The 17,688-nt window shown below is 39.9% G+C and overlaps 1 protein-coding gene and 1 pseudogene across 1 annotated transcript in view; one reads left to right on the top strand and one right to left on the bottom strand.

The window, feature by feature from the left end:
- The window catches only part of ZNF800 (zinc finger protein 800), a 48,204-nt gene extending 46,486 nt beyond the window's left edge, over nucleotides 1-1,718 (top strand). Inside the window, exon 6 of the mRNA XM_025380929.1 lies at nucleotides 475-1,718. Coding sequence (XP_025236714.1) covers nucleotides 475-661 — 187 coding nt within the window. The 3' untranslated portion in view covers nucleotides 662-1,718. The remainder of the gene's footprint in view (nucleotides 1-474) is intronic.
- Nucleotides 1,719-10,252: 8,534 nt separating this feature from the next.
- On the bottom strand, nucleotides 10,253-10,465 carry LOC112622008 (annotated as a pseudogene).
- Nucleotides 10,466-17,688: the final 7,223 nt, after the last annotated feature.

The raw sequence follows: 17,688 nt of genomic DNA, 5'->3' as shown, positions 1-17,688 counted from the left end.
TTTAATAACAGTTTAGTATTCGCTGTAAGAAAAAGACTATAACCATTACCTTATTGTTGGGTATAGGGCATTCCCAATTTCTTTTTTTGCCATTTTTTTTTCTGGCATTTTTTTTTCTATTATAGATACTGCACTGAACACCCTGTATGAAAAATTTGTGGTATTCATAATTATTCATTAAGGGAAAATTCTCAAGCTAGACTTTCTGGGTCAAACTATTCAGACATTTAAGGGTTTTGATACATTTTCCTAAATTGCCACTAAGTTGTTGCATGAGACCTAAATTGGATCTGTTTTCCTATGACCAGCGCAGTTTTCTCTCGTGGCACCCTGTTGGGCGAAAGTGGCACCGCACTGCCCGTGGGTCTGCAGCTCTTGCGGGGCTGAGAGGCGTCGGCGCGATTTCCCTGGTGTCTAACCCGCATGTCTTTGTCTTTCCTCCCTGGGGACCGCTGCCACCCGTGCGGGCCGAAGCCTTACGAAGCCGTCGCCCCGCAGCGCTGCCGCCCTGCGCCCGGCCGCCCCCGGGAGCCGCTGCCCGCCCGCGGGCGCCGTCACCACGCGTCAGGCCGCTGCCAGCTGCCGCGCCAAGCTCCGCGGCGGCGCCGCCCGAGAGCGCCAGCACTCGGCCCGGGGCCTGGGGAAGCTCGCGGCACCGTGAGCGCCGCCGCCTGGCCGCCGGCGGGACCTCGCCCTCGCTCCGCACCGCGGTACCTCAGGCGCCTCGCCGCGGCGGTCTCCACCGGCGGACCAGTCGTCCGCAGACCCCTGAGTCCTCTGCCTCGCCTCAAACCCCTTTTACTCCTTGCCCTCGTCGGCCCTGGGTCGAGCCAGAACTCTCCCGTGAAGCCCTCTAGAGGACCACGTGCCTTAGGGACAGGGTGGGGGCGGCCTCCGTGCGAGTCGTGGCTGCTCGCAGAGCAGCACGTCCTCTGCCTGCCAAAATCGCGGCTTCTTTGAGAATCTTGTCACTGGACAATACCATCCTTTTCCTTTCAGCCTGTAATTTATAGATTTCCTATTCCTAGTGAGTTTTGTCATAATTACTTATTCAAAGACTAGCTTCTACTTGAACCTTCACCTCAGATCCTGGCATCAACAAGCTAGTTTCCCCTGCCCACCTCCCCCGCCCCCCCGCCACAACCCCAAATATTGCCATCTGCCAGAAGATTGTTTTAATAACTGTCCAAATCCTCAGTGACTGTGGGGTACTTGACACAACTTGGAGTTGTGTTATGCACAACTGTGGTTGAACTTGAACTCCAACATCCAGTCCCCTCCTTCCTGTAACTTCATTTCCAGTGATTATTTCTCCCCTTCAGAATCAGTCCTTGCTACCACAGTCCTAGACCGTGTCATTAGAATCCGCATCCTCTCTACAGTCTTGTCTGTGGTGACCATGACCTCTCAGATCTCCTGCTCCAGGGAGCGGAAGTGACTGACAGGACCCCTGCCTTCCCAAGGCATCCACTGCTGGGTTTGCACTTGAGGTCATGCTTCTCCAGCACTATCCCAGTCAGTGAGTGGGCACAGCACGGGGTGTTGGTGGTGGCACGTTCATGGAAGATGTAGGACTCCTCTGATAAGCAAGTTGGGCTTGGGAACACCTGAGCGGCCTGGTTGAAACTTTCTGAGAACTATGCTGCATGAAGCCTGAGGCTCTTGGGCCCAGTTCCCCTCTCCTTTCATAGATGTCATACCTGTATTATGGTATGAAGGATCCCTTCCCCTCTCCTGCTTCCTTCCCTTTATCCTTCCCAGGAGTTCCCTCAATAAAACTCTTGCACACTGAACCCTGTCTTGGTGTCTGCTTCTAAGAGGACCTGAACTAGCACATCATCAGACATTCCATGCTCTGATCACCATCTTCCTATCCTAGATTCCTTGCTCACTGACAGCTAATTCGTTTGCTTCATTTTTTCCCACTGTTTGTCAGCCCCTGTCTTGCATTCTCATCCTTGGTTAGTCTAGATTCTGTGATCCATTATCATGATCATTCTCCTTGAAATGCATTGCTTTCAGCACTCTTGAACCGCAATTTCTTCCAATTTACTTTCCTGACAAAATCCCAACTCTGGATAAATCTTACCATCTGCCTTTCATGGGCCTTACTGGGACACTGAACATTTTCTTTGAGAAAAACACACAATTCAGCCAATTCACTTTTACTTCCAATTCGTTCACTCAAACCTCAAGTTGGTGCTGTTGTTCCTACTGTAGTCTCAGTTCTCCACATCTGAGACTACTCTTCATACCTTTTCATCTCCTCAGAATGTTCTGATCTTTTCCTCCCTGTTTACTTCACATTTCCCTGAGAAAATAGAATTTACTACATACAGACTTCCTCATCTTGTCACCACAAGACCCTCCAACCCAGTTACCTTGGTAACCTTCCTTTTTGTGATAATAGAGGGAGCTTCACAGATCAGCCCCACCTCTCATGCCCCGAATCCCAGCCCCTTTGCCTTTTCAAGGACTTCCTCCTTAGGTTTTCCCCTTTCTCTCTTTCGCTTCATCGATCCAGCCTCCTCTCAACGGATTATTCCCCGCACGCACGCTCCAGTGTCTTTCATCTTAACCACACCTTCCCTCGTGCACGTCTTCTCCATCTGTGAACCATTTCTCAGCTCTCCTTTAGAACCAAACTTTTTAATGGAGTCGTCTATTCTTTCCTATTGGGATATTGTGACACCAGTTCCACCTGGTCTCTCTGCTACCACTCTTAACCACTCCAATACATTTTTGATAGAGTGGTAGCAACAACCTTTCTCACAAATTGAATTAAGCAAATTGTTGCTTTTAGGATAAAATCTAAACCCCTTCACCATGGCTCACATAGCCTTGCACAATCTGACCCTTACCTATCCTTTCTCCCCTATCTATGCTCCTCTCTTTATTGCCCACTCGAATGCAGCCACACTGGTTCTTCCAATGTGCCAAGATATTTTCTGCACCTCAGGGGCCTAGGTAATGCTGTTTTCTCTGTTTAAGCTGCTTTTCACAGCCACTCTCTCTCCCACCACAACCATATCCTTTAGATAACTGATTAAATATAACATCTTGAGAAAGACCTGCACGGAGCACTCTATTGAAGTAGACCCTACCTTTCTGTCCTCCCATTTGCTGTATCAGTCCTTTGTTTCCTTCATCACTCTAATCCTGTATCTCAACTTGTAGTGTTATTTATTTGTTTATTTACCTTTGGGGGGATCTATTTCCCATACTAGAATGTATAAGGGAAGAGACCATGTTTGGATGTCTAGACTCTTCAACGTTGTATTCTCTGCCTGTAGCACAATATTTGACACATATTAGGTGCACAAAAAATATCTGTTGAAGGAATGAATGAACATATTTGATACTTTTTCTGTTGAGGTTTCCACTTTTCGTTGATTTGTAAGAACTTTTTATATATTGAAACCACTAACCATTTGTTTGTTCCGCATGCTGCAGACATTTTGCTCTTTGTCAGATATCTATCAATTTAATCCGTGATGTCTTTGATAAACAGAAATATTGCATTTTTTTATTTAGATAAATCTGTCTTTCATGATTTCTGCTTTTGGTGTTATGTTTAAAAATGTCTTCTCTTTCCCAGTGTTATATAAATATCTGTCTATGTTTTTTATTTTATTTTTTTAGATTTGAATTTTTACTCCAAATGGAATTTATTTTTGATATAGGTGTGATTAAAGGTCTAAATATTTATTTAGTTGTTGCATCATTTATTGAAAACTCCCTTTTCTACTGTTTTAAAAATTCCACATTTATCAAATATTAAATTCTTACACACACTTGGAGTAGTTTCTGAATTTATTGTTTGTTTAATTTTTTTAGATCCTCTATTCCTGAACCATGCTGTTTTAATTATTGCCATTTTATCATTTGTTTTACTGTGTGTTTAGTTTCTCAATTAATGGGGTAAATATTACTCTTCTTTTAAAAAATATTTGTGGCTATATTTTTGCATGTATTCTCGCAGATAAGCTTTAGATATGTTTTGGTCATGTTCCAAAAGAAATTCTATTGCCATTTTGTTCGGAATTGCTTTAACAGTACAGACTAATTTGGGGAGAATTACCAACTTTGTAAAATAAATTTCTCATTCAGGAACTTGTCATATGTTAAGGTTACTGAAGACAATCTCCAAATGTTCTTTAGTAATTTTGTATGTCTTGCATATTTTTATTAATTGTATTGTTAGATATTTCATTTCTTTGTTGCATTTTAATGGGATCATTTTTCCATTATTTTTTATTACTGGCTGCTCCTTCTGGGGTCAAGCTATTGATTTTTGTATTTGATAACTTTTGTGAACTCTTTCATTAATACTCCCTAGTTGATTCTCTTCTAAGTAGCCAATCATTTTAAGTATAATTAATGGTGATTTTTCTCTCTTTCTTTATAATATTTATACCTCATGTGTTAAATAAATGACAGTAATAACTTTGCCCTTATTCCTGACTTGTTAGGTATGCCATTAAATTTTACCAGCTTTTAAATGTTAGCTCTTAGACTGAAATTCAGGTCTTTATCAGGTTAAAGATGTGGTTTGATGGTTCAAATATGCTAAGCATTTTATTAGAAGTTGTTCAGTTATATTAAGCATATTCTAGGTAATTAGAAATGATCATGTGGTTTTACTTCTCTGGCCTATTATCACAATAAATTATGTTAATAGTTTCTCAATATTGGATTATTTCTGTATGAGATGTATCCTGTTAAATAATGGTGTTTTTCCCCCTTTTTTTCATATAACAATGTTGAACTCAATTTCTTACATTTTATTTGGATTATTGCATTTATATTTATGAATAAGATTGGGTTGTAGTTTTACATTTTTGAATTCTACCTTTATCAGCTTCAAAATCTAGATTGGTACATAGCATATGAATTGCCTATTCTTTGGGGTCTGGGGAAACTCACCCATAACATTATTTAGGCCTCAATGTCTTTAAGGGAGGATGAGTAGAAGACAATTCTCTGAAAACTTAAAAAACTTTTTCTGTGGTTTTAAGTATCTCTTCTTGAGTATCAATTTTTAAAAAATCATATTTTTAAAGAAAAACCTGCATTTTCATAGAATTTTAAAATTTGTTGTCTATATATAATTATAATTAAAAATATTTTTCTCTGTATCTGGTTATGGCTTCTTTCTCATTTCTGGTCTTTTTAGTTACTTTTTTCCTTCTTTTATTAGACTTGCCAGTCTTTTTAAGGAACCAACACTTGAGTATTTCATCAGTTCTATTTTTTCTATTTGATATAATATTAATATAACTTTTCATCTTTAATTCCTTATTTTTTATGTTTAGTTTGTTGTTTTATGAATATTTTGACTAATTGATGGCTTAGTTCATTTATTTTCATGTTTTTATTTAATAATAGGACACATAAGACTATAACTTTACCTCTGGGCACAGCTTTGACTGCATCTCAAACATTTTGGTATGTAGTCTCTTAATTGTTGCTATTTAAAAATAATGGATTATAATTGCTGTTTTTATTTTATTTTTGACATATTTTTTCGGATAGTGTTGTGAGGTTTTTGTCATTGTTAATCCTACTTTCTTTTTATTAAAGAATAAATTTATTAATATTTATGTTGCTACTTTAATAAAGAGCTGATTTTGTTTGGAAAAAGTGAAATTATCTGTGAAGTGGTCTCTTCTGAAGTTGTATACAAGCACCGTGGAGAGTTCCTTGTTACAAGAGTCTACCAATAGCACCAGCTAGTGGCAGTTATACTAATTACTGACAGCAGGGACTTGGTGTACCACTAATGCCAGTAATTTACAGGAATTCTGATTTTATAAAGTCCTATTTATCCATATAAAAGTTAAGAAAGAACTTTAAAAATGTTTATTCCACCAGAATTCCTCAAGTATGGTAAAACTTAAAAGGTCATCTGGTAACTAGAGTAACTCATCAAAGTTTATGAAATCGAGAAGGATTTGAATATTGTGAAAATGGACTTCGTCTCAAAATTTTGGCATTAGAACAATTTTTCTTTTAGACTTGGCAAAAGTAGTTTTAAAAAGATTCGTTTTTTATAATTACAGATGTAATTTATGAACATAAAGAAAATAAAAATACCCTGTAACTTCATTACCCAGGGAAAAGCATGGCTAACATTCTGTTGTATTTCCTACTAAGATTGTTCCTGTAAATCTTTCTCTCTTTCTTTTTGTTGAATTGGGCTCATGTTCTTTTTGCTTTTTCTTTTTCACTTATTATTTGTGAGCATCTCCCTGTGATGTTGGAAATGGAGATGATTGGGAACTCATTGATCTCAGTAACTGTAGCTCTAGGGCAGGGCTTTTCTTGCTCTGGTTTCTACTGTCCAAGCTGCTTGCTTTTCAAACTGGAGACTTGAAGGCTCCCTGATACCCTTCCGCTTAATTCCTTTTTTCTTTTAACTGGTTATAAGTAGTTTCTATCCTGTGTACTCAAGAACTCTGATACAGTGATTTTTTTTTTATTTGATTGATAGCATTTTCAGAATTCTACTGTCAAGAGATATATTATGCATACATGTGCAGGCATGTGTGCATACACATGCACACACACAGACATACACATGCATGCACACACACACACATCATACAAGTCTGGGAAATATAACTTAATTTATTTGTCTATTTGGGGATTCACAGGCCACATTCTTATATTAAAGCCTCCCGGACAGGTGCGGTGGCTCACACCTGTAATCTCAGCACTTTGGGAGGCTGAGGCAGGCAGATCACTTAGGTCAGGAGTTTGAGACCAGCCTGGCCAACATGGTGAAACCTCGTCTCTACTAAAAATACAAAAAAAAAAAAACAAAAACAAAAACAAAAACAAAAAAAACCAAGCATGGTGTCACACACCTGTAGTCCCAGCTACTTGGGTAGCTGAGGCAGGAGAATTGCTTGAATCTGGGAGATGGAGGTTGAAGTGAGCCGAGATTGTGCCATTGCACTCCACACTCCAGCCTGGGTTACAGAGCAAGACGACGTCAAAAAAAAAAAAAAAAAAAAAGGGTCCTAGAAGTTCTGCATTAAAGAAAAAATGTTTGCTTCAAAATATGTATTTCTTTCAAACATTTTGTTATTGAATACTTTCTTCTAATAAGACCTGTTAATAATTTTTATACAACTTTGGAAACAGTGAGTTTGTTGTTTGTTTATTGGCTTAGCAACATACTCATGGGCCTTTAGCTTTGCTTCCACATATCAGTGTCTATTAAATTAGCATTAATAGTCAACTCTCAATTGATTTATCATATGGAGAAAGTTTACTTTCTTTTTTTTTTGAGATGGAGTTTCACTCTTGTCACACAGGCTGAAGTGCAATGGCGCCGTCTCAGCTCACTGCAACCTCTGCCTCTCAGATTCAAATGATTCTACCACTTCAGCCTCCCAAGTAGCTGGGATTACAGTCATGCACCACCTAAATTTTGTATTTTTAGTAGAGACAGAGTTTCACCATGTTGGCCAGGCTGGTATCGAACTCCTGACCTCAGGTGATCCACCCACCTTGGCCTCCCAAATTGCTGGGATTACAGGTGTGAGCCACTGCACCCGGCCAGAGAAAGTTTACTTTCTGATGCCTCTTGTTGCTTAGTGATTAGTTGGTTCCAACAGAGCTGTAGGATGTGATCTCAGGATTGCAGTCAGACTCAGGCAAGACAGGCCCTGCTTTGGACTCATACTTTACAGGGCTCTGCCCTGGGCCTCCTTTGGGTACTTCTGCTTTGCCACAGTAAAGCATCTGTGCAGCCAAGTGAATATGTCCACCTGGAACCTAAGCCTTCTTCTTTAGGCTACATTCTGGGCTCCTGGGGCCCAGAACTCTCAATCCAAACAGCCCTACCTTCAGGTCCATCCTATTGTGCCACCAGTTGAGTACCCCAGGACCAAAGGGAGGCCAAAGGATGGCCATTTGCAGGGGTGTGGACACAGCCTGGTTCTGCAGGCTGAAGAACCACACACAGGCATGTGAGGCCCTTTGGTGAGATGCAGTGGGGGTGTGGGATCAGGACCTATACTTACCAGGCCACCGTATTCTAGCACGGGACTCCAAGGAATCTAAAAATTCTTAATTTGAATGTGGCCTTTTAGGAAATTATGTAGGTATATTTGTCAGCATACAGCAATAGAACACATTTTATTTAACAATTCATTGGCTTGGTTTGCAATTTTGAAAATATTTGGGGCTGGGTGCAGTGGCTCATGCCTGTAGTCCCAGCTACTGAAGTGGCTGAGGCAGGAGGATCTCTTGAACCCAGGAGGTGGAAGCTGCAGTGAGCCATGATGGAGACCCTGCCAGAAAGAAAAAGGGAAGGGAGGGAGGGAGGGAGGGAAAGAAAAGAAAAAGAAGAAAATATTTGGCCATATGGTATATAAGCTTCCATTTTACTCTGCAAATATTAGGGGTGAGATTGGTGCTTGGAGGCTACAAGCAAAAGTTGCAATCACAACGGCACTGTGAAGTCTTGGGACCTCAAGGAAAAGTGGCTGCAGGGTGCAACTTGAGGGAGAACCCTGGGTGTTGGTCACAACACTCAGCCTGATGGAGCCCCAAAGCTTGGCATGAAGCACCAGAGTCTTCAGTCTTTGAATAGACCATACACTGAACAATGAGTACTTCAGCAGGGACCTCTGACCACAGTGGACTGAAGACTAGAGACCCTTACCCCAAGTCCTAGGCACTACAGAAGCCTCCAGAATTCTGTGCTCTTGAAGGCCTGCCAAAACATGACTGATTTTGATTTTTTTCTACAATGGCGAGTGAGAAGCTCAGAAATCAGACTGAATTTTATTTAGAAAATTAAAGTAATAGCACATCTGCTAAGCCCAAGTGTAATGGTATGAGAGTCACAGTAGCCAAATTGTAGTAAGTACAGAATAGTACAAAATGAAGCACAGGATGCCTTGGAAGAATGAAACAGAGGGAACTCTCTTGGTCTGGAAGTTCAGGGAAGGTTCCTAGAAAGGGAGACATTTAGCTAAAAGGTAGAAAATGAGCAGAGTTTTCAGAGACAGTGTTAACAGTAAGAAAAGAAGAAGAGCATAGCAAATAGGAGAGAAGACCATATGGGGAGGTTGGAGGTGGGAGAGAGCAGGATGAATTAGAACTGAATAGAGGCCTGCAGGCTTTGAGAGTTGAAAGCGAGACAGAGAGTGGATGGATGAGACGAATAGGAATGACACAATGATGCTGTATCACATCACGGTGCTCTATAAACCGCATCATGAACTTCTCCAGGAAAATAACCAGACCACGATTTTTACCTTCAATGAATGAGTTCATGGTTTAGTGGAGACAAAATTCTAATATGAAAATAATTCAAAGAGGTAAGTGCTGCACTAAAGATCTACTCACTGTTATCTAGGAGCATGGAAAAAGGAGCACTTCAATATTGCTGAGTGAATCAGAGAAGGATTTGCAAGAACTTGAGTGCTTAAGTTGAGCCTGAAAGTTGAGTGGGAGTTTTCCAGGACACAAATGGGTGCTGAAGGAAAGAGAAAGGGAAAGGGAAGAGCAACAGCAAAATCTTAGGGGATAGAAAAATGCAGTATGGATGGAGGCTGAGGTGCATGTCTTGCTAAAGAGCTTGGATGTTTTCGTCTGGGTGATGGCAAGTCTTTAAAGACTTTATGAGAAAGATCATTCCTAGAAAAATGCAGAGGATGAGTTTGAGGGATCTGAAACTGGTGCAGGGGGACATGGTAAAAATTGCCATTATATGGGTGAGAGGTGGGGTCCCTGAACGAGAGAACTGGTGCGGGGGTGCCGTTGGGGAGAAGATGGTCTCAAGAGATGTTTCACCAATGGAAGAAACCAACAGGCTTCCCCAGATCTTTGTGCCTCACTCAGCGTGGCTTCCTACAGCCGGTAAGTTATTAATGGGCCAATCTGTAAGAGAGAAATCTGATTATCCCATTCACACTAACCTATCAATGATAACAGCTCAATGTCCTTTCTCAGAGGATGTTGAATTCAAAACAGTATTTCTGGAATGGGCAAAGAGTGTGTTGAATGATGGAATTTCAGATGCTTTGGTGCTTGAAAGGGAGGTAATTACTGGATGTGGGAAGGGCAGGAAGAAGAGACACTGCTTCCCTTAAATCAGTGCTTCTCGACTAGGGGCAATTTAGTCCCCCAGTGTACATGTGGCAGTCTGGAGGCACTTCAGGCTGCCATAAACTTGGAGTGGATGTTCTAGACGTCATTGTCCTTGCAATGCATGGGACAGCTTCCTCACAGCAAAGAATTATCAAGCCCAATATGGCAGTAGTGCTGAGGTTGAGAAACCCTGCCCTAAAGTATACTTTGAGTGGCGCTACATGAAGACTTGCCCTATATCTGAGTAATGTAATTATTAGGTTAAACAATCATAACTTGTGGGACAAAACCAGAAAGTAACTTCTGATAAGAACAGACACTACACTTGATCTTAGCCAAAAGGCGGACAAGCGATCAGAAAGTAGCTTCTAATCTGGTCTTCAGCTGTTCCTTTAAAATGATTCTGTGGGGTTTGTTCTTGACCTGTTATTGGCTGAAAACTTGGACAGGCCTCATGAATTTTCTGGTCACTACTACACAATGAAAAAAAAGCCCTACATTCACTTGAAACCACAGAGTACATTCTCAGTTCAGTAATTACATGTCTAGTCTCTTATAATAATAATAAACTTGATTTAAAGCGGAGCCTTTCCCTTCCCCTGGCATGGGGAAGGCTGCACTGGAGGAAGCGGCAGTGGCAGGCCTTTTCTCCCTTTCTATGCCCAATGCTCCGACTCCTCCCCAGCTTGCCAAGCCTCTGGGGTTGGAGAATGGGGCAGGAGTTGGGGAAAGGGCACCAGGAAAGTTCTTCCTAGACTGATAGTGTAGTGAGTTGGTACGGAACTCTGTGCCTGGCAGGTATTTAAAGCTGATTCCATCCTCTTGGATTTTTGGGGGGAACTTTATTACCTAGAGTTTCCTTTGGTGAATGATACACTCTCTCCTAGCTTGGGGCTTCTTGAAAAAAACCATCTGTGGTAAAGAACCAACGGATTTTATTTTTGTTTTGTTTTAATTTCTATTCTGCCATGGATTGATACTTTTGAAAACACACAGTAAAAATGAATTACTGCGAAGATAAAATGAAAAAAAGTAGCACAAAATAGAAGCCTACATTTTAAATCATCACATTGAATAGACATAAAATTACTGTCAAGCTGCTATAAAATTTTCTAAAAGCTTATTTTCGAGGGCGTGCGCAGTGGCTCATGCCTGTAATTCCAGCACTTTAGGAGGCCGAGGCGGACAGATCACTTGAGCTCAGAAATTTGAGACCAGCCTGGCCAACATAGCAAAACGCCTGTCTTTACTAAAAATACAAAAATTAGCCAGGTGTGGTAGCCTGTGACTGTGGTCCTAGCTACTCAGGAGGCTGAGGCAGGAGGATCACTTGATCCCCGGAGGTGGAGGCTGCAGTGGGCTAAGATCACACCACTGTACTCCAGCGTGGACGACAGAGTGAGACCCTGTCTCAACCACGACAACAAAGCAAAGCTTACTTCCAATTTCTGTACTATTCCCACCATAGAGCAGTAACAGTCAGTGGACCAGCCCTGAGCCTCACGCCCCACATGAAGAGCACTGATCTGACTCATTGCTCCTTCCCTTGTTTCCTAATGCCTGGGAGATGGTGATATTTGGCTTCTCTCCTCTGAAGCTTGTCTGCTCTCACAGTGACTGAATCTCTCTCTCTCTCTCTCTCTCTCTCTCTCTCATTGTCCACTTCTGGTCCATGGAAAACAGTGAGGCATCTTCTGCCCTGATGTGACCTTGGAGCACAGGTTGCCCAATGAGACTTCCTCCCATGGCTCACTGACCAGGTGCTAGCCAGTGGGTGCTCCTCAGGAGTGGTTGGATAGAACAATCGTTCCCTGCAAAGATGTCCATGTCTAGTCCCCAGAAGCAATGAACACATGTTGCTTTACATCACAAAAAAGACTCTGTGATAGGGACATGATTAAGGGTCTTAAAACAGGGAGATGATCTCAGATTATCCAGGTGGTCCCAAATGTAATTATAAAGGTTCCTCTAAGTAAAAGAGAGGCCAGGAGAAATCAGAAAAGAAGATGTGGACAACAGAAGCTGAGGCTGGAAGGAGACACCAAGGAATGCCAGCGGCCTCAGAAGCTGGGCAAGGGAAGGGAGGTGATTCTCCTCTAGAGCTCCCAGAAGGAACACAGCCCTGCTGACGCTGTGATCTTATCTACGGATGAACAGAGACTTTTGACCTCCGGAACTGTTTGTTTTGAGACAGTCTTGCTCTATCACCCAGGCTGGAGTGCAGTGGCGCGATCTTGGCTCACTGCAACCTCTGCCTCCCAGGTTCAAGCAAGTTTCCTGCCTCAGCCTCCCGAGTAGCTGGGATTATAGGCGTGTGCCACCACACCTGGCTAATTTTTGTATTTTTAGTAGAGACAGAGTTTCATCATGTTGGCCAGGCTGGTGTTAAACTCCTGACCTCAGGTGATCCACCTGCCTCAGCCTCCCAAAGTGCTTTGACCTCCAGAACTTTAAGGTGACAAAAATGTGACTCCAGCCTGGGAACAGAGCAAGACACGGTCTCAAAAAAATATAGATAATAAACCCACTAAAATTGTGGCAATTTGTGGTAGCAGTAGTGGGAAACTAATCCAAGCAGGACTAAGACCAAAGTTCACTATAGCCTCAAACTTGAAGGAACGCATAATAACTAATCTGAGTGATCCTTTAAAGTCCCTCTACTTTGACTTGTTGTAAGTCAGATTTCAGTTTCATTTTTAAACTGCATGGTGCTTGGAACCTTGGCATAACTCTCTCTTAAGCAGCTTCATAGCTCTTTGTGGAAAAAGAAATAAAGCCTCAAACTTAACTGCCAGTCCTTAATGAGCAGTTTACCAATGTTGAACTGAATGAAAAAGCTTCCCAAAATTACAAGCCTCACATCTGCAGTTTTACTTCTATGTCTTTTTTTTTTTTTACTGATACAGAATATCTGTGCATATTTTGGGGATATATGTGATACTTGCATACATGCATAAAAGTGATGATCAAATCAGGGTAACTGGAATATTGATCACCTCAAGCATTTATCTTTTCTTTTTGGGGGAGCATTTTAATTCTTCTCTTCTAGCTAGTTTGAACTATACAATATGTTATTATTAACTATGGTCACCCTACTGTATTATCAAATACTAGATGTTACTCCTTCTATCTAATTGTATTTTTGTACCTGTTAACCAACCTCACTTTATTCCCCCACCCCCTATTCCTTCCCTAGCCTCTGGTAACCACCAGTCAACTCTCTCTCTCCATGAGATCTACTTTTTTAGCTCCCATTTATGAGTGAGAACGTGAATATTTGTCTTTCTGTCCCTGGATTATTGCACTTAATATAATGACCTCCAGCTCCATCTATATTGCTGTAAATGACAGGATTTCATTCTTTTTATGGCCAAATAATATTCCATTGTGTGTATATAGCACATTTTCTTTATCCATTCATCTGTTGTTGGACACTTAGGTTGATTCTATATCTTGGCTATTGCGAATAGTGCTGTGATACACATGAGAGTGCAGATATCTCTTCAATATTTTGACTTCCTCTCTTTTGGAGATATACTCAGCAGTGAGATTGCTGGATGATGTGGTGGTTCTATTTTTAGTCTTTTGAGAAACTTCTGTACTCCTTTCTATAGTTGCTGTACTAATTTAAGTTCACACCAACAGTGTGTGAGCCTTCCTCTTTCTCTGCATCTTCACAAGCATCTGTTATTTTTTGTCTTTTTGATAAGCCATTTTAACTTGAGTGAGATGATATTTCATTGTGGTTTTAATTTGTATTTCTCTGGTGATTAGTGGTGTTGAGCACTTTTTCATATATCTGTTGGCTATTTGTATATCTTCTTTTGAGAAATGGTTATTCAGACCTTTTGCACATTTAAATTAAATTAAATTAAATTAATTAGTTAATTTTTTTGGAGACAGAGGGTCTTGTTCTGTCACCAGGCTGTAGTGCAGTGGCACGATCTTGGCTCACTGCAACCCCCACCTCCCTAGTTCAAGGAATTCTCGTGCCTCAACCTTTTGAGTATCTGGGATTACAGGCATGCACCACCACGCCTGGCTACTTTTTAAATATTTTTAGTAGAGATGGGGTTTTGCCATGTTGGCCAGGCTGGTCTGGAACTTCTGCCTTTTGCCCATTTTTAAATCAGATTATTTGTTTTTTAGTGACTTGTTATTGTTCCTTATATATTCTGGCTATTAGTCTCTTGTCTGATGAAATATTTTCTCTCATTCTGTAGGTCGTGTCTTCATTTTGTTGATTGTTTCCTCTGCTGTGTAGAAGTTTCTTAGATTGATACAATCTCATTTGTCTATTTTAGCTTTTGTTGCCTATGCCTTTAAGATCTTATCCAAAAAGTCTTTGTTCTGATCAGTTTCCTGAAACATTTCCCTTATATTGCTTTCCAATAGTTTCTTAGTTTCAGATTTTAGATTTAAGTCTTTAATCCATTTTGATTTTATTTTTTTTTTTTTGTACAGTGAGAGATAAGGGTCTAGATTCATTCTTCTGCATATGGTTATTATGTTTTCCCAGCACCATTTATTAAAGAGACTGTCCTTTCTTCAGCATGTGTTCTTGACACTTTTGTGGAAAATGAGTTGGCTGTTAATGTGTGGATTTATTTTTGGGTTGTCTATTCTGTTCCACTGGGGTCTATGTGTCTGTTTTTATGCCAGTATCATGCTTTTCTGTTTACTATGGCTTTGTAGTATATTTTGAAGTCAGGTAGTGTGATACCTTCAGCTTTATTCTTGTTGCTCAGGACTGCTTTGGCTATTCAGGGTCTTTTGTGGTTTCAAATGAATTTCAGGACTGTTTTTCTCTATTTCTGTAAAGAATGTCATTGGTATTGCATTGAATCTGCAGATCACTTTGGGTAGTATGGATATTTTAACAATGTTAATTCTTCTAATGTAGGAGCATGGATATTCTATGTCATTCTTTAACATCATTGTTTCTAAGTAAAAGGGATATGCAGTTAGTAATCTCACTTCTTTGATGGTTTTAATTATTTTCTCTGACACTTTTAAAATCCAAATATTGTAAAGTGCCTTGTAGAAATGAGATTTCATGCAAATAATGTCATTTATCTGTCTGTAGGTTTTTGTTAGCAGAAATCTGAAAATGATATATGCAAACTCAAGTTTTTTAGGATAAAGCAACACTCAAAGGAAAATACAGTTTGCTATTGTTTTACTCAACTGACTCTCACAACTCCATAATATAGGACGCTTTATCATTGTGCATAATACATCAAATACAATGGCCTAATGCTAATCTCCTGAAAGCACTTCAGCTATTATAATGGAGATTCCACTTCTTTAAAGTCAGTAGAAGTTCTGTATTTAATAAGGGTAGGCTGAGGTTCAGAAAGAAAGAACAGTGAGGGCAAGACTTAAAGTTCCCAGCTCTCAGAAATGTTCCTATTCATACTTCATAATGTAGCTATTTGCTGACTAGTTAAAATGTAAAATAGCATATTAAATTCAATAGAATGTCAGAAGTTATTTCTCTAGATTAATTGCCCAGGAAATATCTCCACATAATAGAATGATCATCCTCCTCCATATAACCATTTCTAGTAGTTGCCCACGTCAGCACCATATCATATACAGAAAATCAAAGGAACCAAATGAGGAACTAGAGATATGTTACTTGAGAAAATCTATTTTGAAAGGACTGATTTTCTGGCTGAAGCAAATGCTTTATGATAATCACATTTTAAAAATATGTTACACTTCATTTATTTATTTTTTCGTTTAGACCTCTGCATTCTCATGTAAGTTGAAAAAGATGACAAAGGAACCAAAAAGAGGAGAAATGATTTGCTTTTGAGCTGTCATCGTTCTGGAGTCCCCATCCAAAGAACTCAGTTCATTTTGATTGAATGAGTTAATGGAAATGAATACAGAGAACTGAAGTACAAATTGAAAAAGAGTGTGACTTAATAGGATAAGCAGGGCACTGGGACATGGATCTGACATCTAACCGTTTTTGGTCACAGACACTATTCTATCTTTTGATGCTGACTTCTAGGTTTTGAATAAAGTGGAATCCATGGAACTCATTTAACTCAGTGCTCCTGGAAAACATAAGTGAATAAAACTGAAATGCTCTTAAAACATAATGAGGCATAGAAAGTTCAACTATTTTATGTGTATGGTTAAAGCCTGAAAGAAGGCTTTAGCCTTCACAACTGGGAAAAGTAAAAGGAAACCTTGAATCTACTAGTTAAAGTACTGTTTATACTTTGTTTTCAACACTAATCTTTTTTAAAAAAACTTTTAAGTTCAAGAGTACATGTGCAGGTTTGTTACATAGGTAAACTTGTGTCCTGGTAGTTTATTGTACAGCTTATTTCATCACCCAGGTACTAAACTTAGTACCCATTAGTTATTTTTCCTCATCCTCTCCTTCTTCCCACCTTCCACCCTCTGATAGGCTCCACTGTGTGTTGTTCCCTTCTATGTGTCTATGTGTTCTCATCATTTAGCTCCCACGTTATAAGTGGGAATATGCAGTATTTGGTTTTCTGTTTCTCAGTTAGTTTGCTAAAAATAATGGCCTCAATTTCTATCCATGCCCTTGCAAAGGACATGATCTTGTTCTTTATTAAGGCTGCATGGTATTCCATGGTGTATATATACCACATTTTCTTTATCCAGTCCATTATTGATGGGCATTTATATTGATTCCATGTCTTTGCTGTTGTGAATAGTGCTGCAATGAACATACACATGCATGTGTCTTTGTAATAGAACAATTTATATTCCTTTGGTTATATACCCAGTAATTGGATTGCTGGGTCGAATGGTATTTCTGTCTTTAGGTCCTTGAGGAATCGCCACTCTGTCCTCCATAATGACTGAACTAATATACACTCCTACCAACAATATGTAATGTTCCTTTTTCTCCACAACCTTGCCAAAATCTGTTATTTTTTGAATTTTTGATAATAGTCATTCTGACTGGTGTGAGATGGTATCTCATTGTGGTCTTGATTTGCATTTCTCTAATGATCAGTGATTTGAACAGTAATTTTTTTACTTGTTTTAGGTAAGGCTTTTTCCCCCTTAATTGCTTGGAAACTTGAAATAATTTATTTTGTATTTAAATGTCTACTTATAGATTTGAGTTTCACACTTTTGTATTGTGGAAATGCAAGTCATCAGTACTTTTCTAGGCTGCCCCTGGAAACCACATTTTACGTAGTCCTTTAAGTTAAAAAAAAGTCCTCTTTCTTGTTAGAAGAATAAGCATAACCCTAATTATGGCCCACTGTTATTTCTAGCAATGCACATTGGTATTCATCTTTAAGCTCCACCTATATTAAATGTATTCTCATTTTAGTTGTATAACTGAAAGAGAAAATGTTAAAGATAATTTTCACTTATGTGTAAAAATGATTCCTGAAATGACAGCTGAATCCTTTCAGAGTACTCAGAGGAGATAAGCCCTGGTATGAATACTTCTGAAATCAGGGCTATGCCTTACCATAGTTTTCCATTTTTAGATGGGTTGTTTTTTATTTTTACATTTAAGATTCCTGACATTGGTGGCAGTGGTGATTCTTTTGTCTCAGTGCTACTTCA

This window comes from Theropithecus gelada, chromosome 3 (genome assembly GCF_003255815.1).
Source record: "Theropithecus gelada isolate Dixy chromosome 3, Tgel_1.0, whole genome shotgun sequence".
In the NCBI taxonomy this organism is placed as follows: domain Eukaryota; kingdom Metazoa; phylum Chordata; class Mammalia; order Primates; family Cercopithecidae; genus Theropithecus; species Theropithecus gelada.
This window is presented reverse-complemented; position numbering and strand designations above follow the sequence as displayed.